The following is an 11,255-nucleotide window of genomic DNA, read 5'->3' as shown; positions in this document are numbered from 1 at the left end:
CACTCACTCTCTCCACCTCTTACTCCTCTCTCTCTCTCTCTCTCTCTCTCTCTCTCTCTCTATCTCTCTCTCCCTCCTCCCATCTATATTTTTGTTTCTCTCTCCTCCTCCTCTTTGTCTCTTTCTTTCTCTCTCCCTCTCTCTGTCTGCCCACCCATCCATAGCAGACCTCCTTCAGCCCTTAGAGGCTGTGTATGTGTGTGTCTGTGTGAATGTATGAGGTAGTGTGTGTGTGTGTGTGTGTGTATGTGTGTCTGTATGAGGTAGTATGTGTGTGTAGATGTATTAGGGAGTGAGTGTGTGTGTACGTGTGTGGAAGTTTGAGTGTGTGTGTGTGTATGTATTAGGCTGTGTGTGTGTGTCTGTGTTTGTGTCTGTGTGTGGATGAATTAGGCTGTGTGTGTGTGTCTGTGTTCGTGTTTGTGTGTGGATGTATTAAGGAGCGTGTGGGTGTGGATGTGTTAGGGATTGTGTGTAGCTCCCTCCCTGCCTGTGTGTGTGTATCTGTGTGTAGAGGCTGTGAAAACACTCTGGAGGGTTAGGCCCAAAATCAATTTTCAACAAAGAAACAAAGGTGAACTTTCAGAGAGCTGTCGACACCCCCGGACACTCCGCCTAACAGAACAGATGCACCCTGGGAGCGAGGGATGTGAGGAGAGGAGGGATAGTGATGGATGGAGAGAGGAGAAGGGTACATATTTGGCATATCTATAATATGGAACACACAAGTAAAGGAGGGACAGGGCAGAGACAGAGGGGGAGAAGGAAGATCGAGAGACACGACTTAAACACAGCGAGCGGTACAGAGAGGGATGATGTGGACAAATAACTCAGAGAGGGGAGAGAGGGAGAGGGAGAGAGAGACAGAGCGAGCGAGAGAGAGAGAGGGAGGGAGGGGAAGGGGGAGGGAGAGAGAGAGAGGGGGAGGAGGAAGCTATCCCTGGTGGCATGTGGTGATTCATTTAGAGGCTGCGCTGGAAAAGCCCAAGGTTTTAATTTGTGCTCGACGCCCAGCAGAGAGGAGCTGGACTGATAAATGACGCTCCACATCTCCACGTAGAACCGCCATTGTACAGCCCTGCTATCATGAGACAGCAGGAACACAGATGAATACACCTACTGTTCTCCTAACCTGACAGGGAAAGAACACTGTCAAAAAAATAAATAATATAATATTTCATATTTAATATATTGTACAGTAGCTGTATTGTGGGGGTTTCTGTTGTGGTGTTGGGTCTGGTTCTGTCTAAAAGCAACAGCAGTGAGGAGCAGAGGGTGATGGAATGAGGCACAGACCAGCAGAGTTGCTCCTTTCTTTTCGATCGCGACCCTGTTCCTAAACCTCTCGTCTGCCTCTTTCTTCTCCTGGAGGTGTATTCCCCCTCCATCACCCAGCCCTAAGCCCTTCTTCTACAAAACACAATCACACACACATTCTCACACGCACGCTCACACACCCTCTCCCAAACCCTCCCTCGCACATACTCTCCCAAACTCTCACACTCACTCATTCACACACACTCACACCATAAGGTATCCTGTCAGGTGGAATCCCCTCACAGTGAACTGTAGGGGGGAACAGTGCTCTTTGTTGGTTATTCATCTGTGATTGTGATGTTACAGAGGCCTCAGCTAGCTCTCCAGAGAGACGTGTGTGTGCGAGCAGGTGCGCATGTGTATGTGTGTGTGTGTGTGTGTGTGTGTGCACCTGTCAGATTCAGCAGACTCACTCACCTGTGACGTCCTCATTCTGTCTCTCTGTAAACCGTCACAGTGAGGAGTCGTCTCAGAGGCACACAGGCACACACACACACCCTCACGGGTACACACACCACACACACACACGCGCGTACACGCCCCACGCACACACTCTCACACAGCTCACACGCGTACACGTCCCACGCACACACTCGCGCAGCTAAAACGCTTACCACACACGCACAACTCACCCATGTGCACACACCGCACATGGGCACAAACTTACACAAACACATCAGTAACCCTCATAGCAGCCACAGGCAGTTATTCAGATCGTTTACTTTTGAAGAGGGCTTCACCAGGGCTTGTTTTTACCATCGTATGTAAACTCACTTGTGTAACCTTCCATGCCTCAACAGCAATCAGCAGAGAGAGGGGGGGGGGGGGGGGAGCTCTCCAGCTCCACCAGTCAGACCACAGAGACACACAGAGAGAGAGAGGGGGAGAGAGAGAGAGAGAGAGATAGAAAGGGGAGAGAGTTAGAGAGGGGGGGAGAGAGAGAGAGAGATAGATAGAAAGGGGAGAGAGTTAGAGAGGGGGGGAGAGAGAAAAAGGGGGGGAGTGAGAGGAGAGAGACAGAGAGAGAGAGACAGAGAGAGGGAGGGGGGAGAGGGAGGGGGGGAGAGAAATAGTGAGAAAGGGGGGGAGAGAGGGGAGAGAGAGGGAAGAGAGAGGGAGACAAAGTGACACTTCTTCCTTATTTCGGGTAAAACCCACAGTAATAACATCCTGTGTTTGTCTTCTGGTAATGTTGGGCTATGAACAAACACAGAGACAACTATCGATGTTCCGTGGTTTCTCGAAAGTTTCAGTCATTGCTTGGGTAGCTGTATTGATGGGTTTTGTCTGACTATTGGAGGATGAGGATTTTCATGTTTTCAACAAAGCTATATTCTTCCCTCTAGAGGTCACATCTGTACACGCGCGCACACACACACACACACGCACACACATGTATCCTTAAATGTATCCTGATGTTTGTTACAACGCATTGAAACATTGATATGCGTTCATGAATGATCATTGTTCACAAATGGGGATTTTCTGATTGGTCGAGTCTCCTTCCCCTCAGTGACCTCCTGGCCTTTTGATTGGATGTCAACACCTTACACAGAAAAACACTTTCTCCTTACATGTGATGGGAAGGCTTAACAACTGGCAAAATATATTACTGTCACATGGTGTGTGTTTGTGAGAGAGTAAGTGTGTGTGTGTGTGTGTGTGTGCAGAGGTGCGTGTGTGTGCAGGGGTGTGTATGTGCGTGTGGGTGTGTGCGAGCATGCGTGCGTATGTGTGCCCACGTGGTCCTTGGACAAGGCTTGTCTGTTGAGGTGTGAATGTTCTCGTTTTTTTCTCCACACAGCTGCTCAGCACTGTAATTACACCCACTGAGCTGACAATTAACTTGCGCTCATTACTGTGGCCAATCTGTAACACAACAGCTATATTTAAATTGCATTACTTAATTGTATTACATAGCCTACATGTTGCATCATCTGGGCAGACGCTAATCTGTGTCGGTCTGGTGTGTTATTGGGCAACGCCCAAGGTTGCGGTTTAGGAATTAAGAATCATATAGGCGTGTGCATACAAACATGTACATGTCGCACACTCCACTTTTGTCTGTTTTTTTGTTTTTTCCTTTTACACAGGTGCGGTGCGGTGCGGTGCGTGGCCTACTGTAACTTCACGGCCATATGGTTGTTGCAGCGGACCTGATCCGTCTCTCTTTCCTTCCTCATGCCTAATAATAGTATCAAACAGCAGCAGCAGGAGTTGCTGCTCGTCTGATTTCAGAATAGCGGTGCTGCCCTCCTGGTAGTCTGGTCACAACACCAACCGCTCTGCGCCGACGCGCCGTTAGGTGGTACGGCATATGAATAGTGAATATGTGAATTTAGGTAAGTCTAGAGTAGACATTTTCACTATTACAAAGCTATTCCGTGTGACATTTCTGCCCCCCCCCCCCCCCCTTCTAAAACAGACACTGTGCACATTTAGTCACAGTTTGAAATTGTCTCTATATGATTCTCTAAGTGAGTTATTTTCCCCATGACACCATTCCCGATCCGTAGCCCGACCGAGCAACGTCAGTTACACTTGGCGTTCCTATTTGCTCTAGGTTTTCCCTGTCGTCATCACGCACCGTTGCCAAACAATGGTTCAGGAAAAGCCACGTTGACGATCTCGACTGAAGTCTACCCAACATTTTGACACAGAAAAGAAAGTCCTGTGCTTTTTCGCATTTACAAAACATTTGTTAGACTAGCCATGTCCTCGCCGCCGAAAGAGAAGGTCGAAACCAAAGGCGGACATCTTCCTGCAGGTATAGATGTTGCTTTGTTTTTTTGTTTGTTTTTTTACACCACAAATGCACGCCTCGTTTTTCCATGAATCATAACACGGCGTTTCACAAATGTAGCCTACGCACATTTCGACTTTTACTGTTATATAAAATGTCAGTGACATGGGTAAGGTAACATCTTTAGGGCAGTTCAGCAGTTGTCCCATGCGATAGCGTTGCAAATATGCGCTTCTCATTTTAATACACATAGCCTATGGTGTGAAACATTGTAAATACAGCTGCATGTACATAATTGGATAGATTGTATCTTCAGGCCACTGGTTTAATAATAATTGGCCCAGTGTCAAGTCTTGAAATCCGATAACGCGTTAAGCTACGTGTACACAACCCGAGAATTCTAATCTAATGGACTGGCTACAGTAGCTGTGGCGCAGCGTTGCCACACATTGCTAACGTAGGCCTACAGCCTGCTTAATAAGCCTGAAATGTTATGTTGTAGTGTTGAATGCTTACATTATACTGTGTGTTTCTCAGTAAAGGCAGGGGGGATGAGAATAGTCCAGAAACATCAGGGGGCGGCTCTCCCTCCTGAAGTACCCCAGGAGAAGGACAAGGATGATGAAGAATTTGAGAGCAGCAGGTAATGCACACACACATACACACTTTATAACCTTTGGAAATACCATATAACGTTACATAACATGAATGTTCACCTTAATTTCATCCAGTGGAAGTTGCCATACTGGTCTTGCTCTCTTAAGCATAAGGCAGATCACACACACGTGCACACACTCAGACACGCACACATGCGCCCGCATGCTTCAGAGGTTTTGAAAGGCGTGTGTCTGCACAGGTGACAGATTCACACCAGCGTGTGTGTTCTGACAGATTGTTAACACACAGCTTCTACCTTGTACAGCCACTGCTGTATAAAGTAGTTAAACATAATTCATTTATCTGACAGGAATGCTGATGGGATCTGTGTTTTTAAAGCAGCGACGTAGTTCAAAGTCCAGCATATTTTATTTCCTTTGATGTAATTGTATATGATTTATTGATCTGTTACGAGAGTATGTTTTATGCTGTTTGTGGGCCCATAACCAAATAACATTTTCTATCATGTGATAGACAAACACTTTTGGGAGTTTTTGTTTGTTGTATACGAATTTCACGTATACTACGGCAAAATAATACTAAAAAATGTTTTGGATAGAGACTTTGGACGACAGCCAGGGGCGTAACCTTAACTGCAACATGCCAGGATTGAACTGCCTGTGTTTAGAGTGGCTCTGGGCTGAAGTCACACATTGATTCTGCTTGGGCTCCTCTCTGAGGAGATAGGAGATAGATGGCTTTGGAAGTGCCTGCTTAAAATTCTGCAGGATTCTACTCTGATGCTAAATCTTGAGTTGTGTCTTGGCTCTGTCCCTTTATCTGTGTGTGTGTGTGTGTGTGTGTGTGTGTGTGTGTGTGTGTGTCTGTGTGTTAGAGAGTTAAATAGCTCAGTGGATAGCTCAGTGGCAGTTTTTAGAATAAATCTTAACTTTTAGTAAGTTGAACGTCATTGCATCAGTAAATCTCTCTCTCTCTCTCTCTCTCTCTCTCTCTCTCTCTCTCTCTCTCTCTCTCTTGTCCTCCCTCTGGTGATAGACAGCTAACAGGTGGCTGCTGGGTAAATTGCACATTTGCAGCAAGCAGTCGAGCGTTGTAGTCAGGGGAGCACCTGCCTCACACAATCCAGACTGGAGAGATGGAGGGATAACTGTGAACGAAAGAAAGAGAGAGAGAAAGAGGGAGGAGGGAGACGGACAGACAAAGGTGATGCAAGGAAAAAAATTGATGAAGGAAAGTCCTGTGCACACACACACACACACCATATTACCAAATAGCTTAAACAGGAAGGAAGCAGGCAGGAAAGGCGGGAGGGTGCGTGTGTGGGGGGTTGCCATGGTAACCACATGCTTGGTTAGTTAGCGGGGCGTAGCTGTGTTCAGTCATACCCTGGAATTGGCCCTCATGCAGTTCCGTAAGCCTGAAGGGGTCTGCCGAACACCAAGTTGCTACTTTTTCTTGCTTCAAGTCCATGCTTACTTGAGTCTGGAGATTGTGAAACCATTTTAGAGTCATTTTATGTAAATCCCGCTACCCAGAAGGCTGTGCAAGGAGTCTTCCATTAGCCCTCCCCTCCTCACCTATGTCCCTTTCCCCCTCTATCTCTCTGCATAGCTGGAAAGAGAGAAGGAGACCAAAGTCTAGCTGACTCTCTACAGCCCCCTGCAGGACGCACCTGACACTGCAGCTGATCACTCCCACGAAACCACCCTGTCTGTCATGTGTTTCTTCTCCCTTCATCTTCTCCATCTCTCTGCATTCTCCCCCTCTCCCCCCTGCCTTTGTTTGTGCTGTACTCCCCCCCTCTTTTTTTGACAGAGTACAACTCTTCAGTTGTACTCTCTGTCTCTCTCCCTCTCTCTATCTCCTCCTCTCTCCCTCTCCATCTCTCGGTGTGTGCTGCACTCTCCATGACTCTGACGTGCAGTGCTGGAGCTGAGCTGTAGAAAGCTGCTAATCCTAGATTAGCTAGCCTGCTCATTAAGCGGAGTGTCTGTCCATCAGGGGTCTGGCTCTCCCTGTGAAAAGATGTGCGCGTTTCCTGCTCTCTGCTCGGAAACGGGCTTGTCGCCGCTGGACGTGTATTGGTAGTAGATGGTAGATGGGTTCGAAGTGACGCGTGTGTTTCTGGGAGGGTCCCTTTGAGGGCGTCGGCGCCCGCCTCTGTGTCAGCATTGTCGGGGCGAGCGGTGTTTGTCCACGGCCCCGGCTACGGCCCCGTGCAATCAGACGGCAGGCGCGTTTCACTTCACAAGGTCAGCCAGGCGTCCTGTGCACTGTTCCTCCTCCTCACCCCCCCCCCAAACCCTCCGCTGAGGTTGAGCCCCTACCCCCCCCTCTCCTTCACCCCCCTCTCTCTGAAGACATGCCCCCCCTTACCCTTCATGGCCCCTTTCCCCAACTCTCTTTTCCATTTCTCCTTCCACCATCCATCCTTCAGCCCACACACGCACACACACACACACACACACACACCCCTCCTACCCCAGGGCTGGCTGCAGTAGCTGGATGAATGAGGGTCATTTAGCAGGGTGGCAGGCCTGAGGGGCTGTGGGCTCTTCCTGTGTGCAGAGACATGGTGGCACTGCCAGCAAGTCCAAACTCCCAGAGCAAGCCAGGGAGGGTGTTGCTCTCTCCATGCTACACACAGGCTCGCACACACGCACACACACACACACGGTATGTGTAAACAGGCACACATTCAGAGAGGCACACAACCATGAAGTGTGTGTGTGTGTGTGTGTGTATTTAAAGTGTAATTCTGATATGAAGTGCTTGTGTACTAGAGCAGCCCCATGTTCATCATGTCTCCCTCTCTGTGTTTCGTTCGCAGTCCACCCAAGCCCACCACCGTGGTCGTGTCAGGAGTGGTCACCAAGGTAACCCCCCCCCCCCCGCCCCCCACACACCCACATACATTCACATATTCACATATTCATCATCAACCACAACTGGAAAGCCGAGTCTACTGGGATGTGTGTGTGTGTGTGTGGAGGGGGGGGGTGATTTAGAGAGTGCCGTAGAACAAAGCGGTGTAGTGAAGGTGGGAGAGAAACGCCCAGGGAGGTGGCACCAGCAGGAAGAATCTGGCTGCACGCCCTGGCGTGCGTGCGTGTGTGTGTGTGGCAGGGTGACCGCGGTGTGTCCTTGAGCAGGTCAGAGCGGCCGGTGCACGCCCCCCCTGGCAGTGTGTTTGAGCTGCACTCACACACCGTCGGTCTGAGCCAGGGAGATTGTCGGGATACCAGCAACATGGCAGGATCCCCACTTTACAACTCTTATCTGTCCCCCCCCCCCCCATCCCCCAACCCTGGAACTACCCCCCACCTTCCCCCCCCCCCCCCGTGCAGCAGCTCAACCCAGCACACACCCACACAGAAACTGGCAGGGAGGCAATTAGAGTGCTCTGATTATTATTATTTTTTTATTATTATTATTATTTTTTTTATTTTTTGGGGGGGGGGGGGGTATATGATTGGATATGAGGCTGAACGCCAGAAAACGGTGTGTCCCAGTGGGTTCAAATCCACGGGAATATGAGTGCTGTATTTGCTGGTCACTGCAGGGCTTTGGTTTGTGGATGCAGTGATTGTTGTACAACAGTGTTGGCAGGCTCTGCTCTCCAGAAACCAAGCGAGTGCTTGGATGGCAGCGAGCTAGCTCTCCGCTGTCGGGTAGCTGTCTGGTCACATGAGCCCTGGTGAGAGGGGTCACATGACCACTGCTGAGATGAGGTAATTACATAAATGTAAGGAGCTTGATGATCAGGATCAAACGGATCCAAATTCCACTCAGGAATTAGCAGTCCGTCAAACTGCTGTCCTACAAATGACTCTCTTGCCCGTCACACAAACACACACAGTCCTCGTACTGCTCCCTGAACCTCATGCACTCACCACATCCTCCTTTGACCTTAATCCGCTGTGTGTGTGTCCATGTCCATCCAGAGGTTTAAATAGTGGTTACATAACATTTCCATCTGGCTTCCCAACTGAAAATATGAATACTAACTCTTTATGAATTCAACGTATACATTGGGCCCGATCTCCAAGTCACTGTCGGATAACTACAAATCACAACAGCATTCCCAGCAATTATTTTGTTCAAGAGAGGACATAATATAGGCTATCTATAGTCTCACACAACAATGGTCATTTGCGTGTGTGTGTGTGTACGCGCATGCAAGCACAGTGCTGTGTGGGCTGTTCCTAAGGAGTTAAGCTTGGTGACTCAGCCAATGAAGCTGGGATCCACATCAGTTTCAACTAATCTGGCCCCTCTTCTAACAACACCCACTATGTCAAGAGAGGCAGGGAGAGGGGAGGAGGAGAGAGTGAGAGGAGGGGAGAGAGTGAGAGAGAGGAGGAGAGAGTGAGAGAGGGGGAGAGAGGAGGAGAGAGTGAGAGAGTGAGAGGAGGGGAGAGGGGGAGAGAGTGAGAGAGGGGGAGAGAGGAGGAGAGAGTGAGAGAGGGGGAGAGAGAGAAAGTGTGAGAGAGAGAGAGAGTGAGGGAGAGAGAGAGAGAGGTAAAGGAACAACAGAAGATGGGGAATCGGAGGGCAGGGAGAGTAGACATTAGAAGGGAGGGGAAAGCAAGATAATGAAGACGGTGTGAGTGCACATTTATCTGTCAGTGGAAACACCAGCCCATGATACATACACAACTGAGTAGACCCTAAAGCGTGCCCTGTGTGTGTGTGTGTGTGTGTGTGTGTGTGTGTCTTCAGGGGGATAAGGACTTCACACCAGCAGCTGCCCAGGTGGCCCACCAGAAGCCCCAGGCCTCCATCTCCAAGCTGCCTGCCTCCCACCACCTCACCCAGCATATCCACCAGCCCCGCAAGTGAGCCAGCCCCCCCTAAGTTAACTGCTAGGCTACTTTCAACAGACCGCGTTCTAGTTGCCCCTAGACACAGATCTGAGTTCACCTACGTGTTGTCTATCCCCTGATAGATTTGTGGAGGTTTTAGGGAGGGTAAACTGATCCTAGATCTGTGCATTCGGGCAACTTTTACCCTGAGCCATTTCAACTCACCAAATCGGACCACAGCAGCCGACCTATCACAGCAGCCTACCGACCAACCCAACAACCAATCACTTGTCAGTGATGAGCGTAAGCTCCAGCCTTTTAGCCAAGACTTTCCTCGCCGGCCACTGGAACCAATCAACCAACTTGTTTATACCCTTGCAACTAACCAATGAGGGGACTTGTCAGGATTGAAGATGCAATCTACCAATAGTTGTCTTGTTTCGAGTTTATTGCTGAGGTTGGTGTTCCCAACTGTTTGTAAGCATTGTGGAGCAGAGACCAAGAATAAGCCAATGACAGAATGGCATTAATCAATGATTCAGCCATCCAACCAATCACCGCAAGTGCTCAGGTTATGGGGGTAATCCTGTGAAGCATTCCTTGTGATCCCTTAGGAAGGAGGTGGACCCCACATGTACACACCTCCATTCCCCTTTAACCATTACTCAAGTGTCGTTCAATTTCAACACTAAAGTTCAGGGTTCCTAGAAAGACAAAGCAATGCCAAGAAGGAGTAATTTCCTATGTTTATTTAATAAAGTTGAAAAATAAAACCATATGTTTATTTTTTGTCTCCCTCAAGTTTGTGTTCTTGAGAGAATTGTACAAATTGTAGTCAGTGAGTGGACTTAGGCATTAGGTGTGGTTGTCATTATAAATAAAGATTTATCATGAAGTCACTGCTATCCATGTTGTGGTCTTTCAGGATGGATGGATGGATGGATGGATGGATGGATGGAGAAAGTACAATCCACAGACAAATATCGTTGTTTTGGGATTTCTTCAGAGTTTGAGCAGTAGTGTGATTTGTAGCTAGCTGCTCCATCTTAGGCTTGTCTTTACCTCTCCGCACTGCCAGGTGTTTGCATTGGAATCTGACAGTACCTCCATCTGTGTCCAGGTGTTCTGTCAGTTTACATGAGCTCAGAAAACCAGGTGTGCTATTGCTCGCTAGCATTGGAGGCAAAACTCACTAAATGGAACTTAATGGGACTGCAGCACAGTCCCTTAAGTCTGCAGAAGGTGATGTGATTCAAAAAAAATCATCAAATATAAGCTGCACTAGATCATACAACAATATTTTAGACATTTGAAACAGCGCCTGCAATTCTTGTCGGAACTTCTGCTCTTTCCTCCAGCGCGAGTTTTATTGACAGTGGTTTCTTAAAATAAGCCAAGGAGGAAATCCCGCTTTGCCTAAGGCGATTGGTTAGAGCAGCACTGCTGGAACTCAATTGTCTGGAAAGTAACGGCCCCTCCCAAAATGTGAAGTGGACATTCTATGGGCACTGAGCTGTCTGTGGTGTGAACTCTCAGAGAGTCTCAGTGGCTTACGCAACTATTTTATAGGGAACAGAAGTAATTTTTCTACTGGAAAATTCTTATGTATTGTAACTTTTAGTTATTGGATTCCTTGAATAATTTGCCAAATGCAATGAAAAGACATTAAAGAGTAGGACTATGTGCCCCAAATCTTTTACTGAACCAGCCCCTGCGCATATATTTTTTTAAATAAATAATAATTCTTTATTACGAAAAAAGAGCCAGGACCA

At 48.2% G+C, this 11,255-nt stretch overlaps 1 protein-coding gene across 1 annotated transcript; it reads left to right on the top strand.

Moving 5' to 3' along the window:
• Positions 1 to 3,888: 3,888 nt before the first annotated feature.
• Positions 3,889 to 10,382, top strand: dap (death-associated protein). Its single transcript, XM_062479860.1, has 4 exons — positions 3,889 to 4,084; positions 4,598 to 4,703; positions 7,509 to 7,554; positions 9,401 to 10,382. The coding sequence occupies exons 1-4, from the start codon at positions 4,030 to 4,032 to the stop codon at positions 9,518 to 9,520; spliced, it is 327 nt and encodes a 108-aa protein (XP_062335844.1). The 5' UTR covers positions 3,889 to 4,029; the 3' UTR covers positions 9,521 to 10,382.
• Positions 10,383 to 11,255: the final 873 nt, after the last annotated feature.

Source organism: Osmerus eperlanus, chromosome 15 (genome assembly GCF_963692335.1).
Source record: "Osmerus eperlanus chromosome 15, fOsmEpe2.1, whole genome shotgun sequence".
NCBI lineage: Eukaryota > Metazoa > Chordata > Actinopteri > Osmeriformes > Osmeridae > Osmerus > Osmerus eperlanus.
The sequence above is the reverse complement of the archived record's forward strand: the minus strand, read 5'-3'. Positions and strand labels throughout refer to the sequence as shown.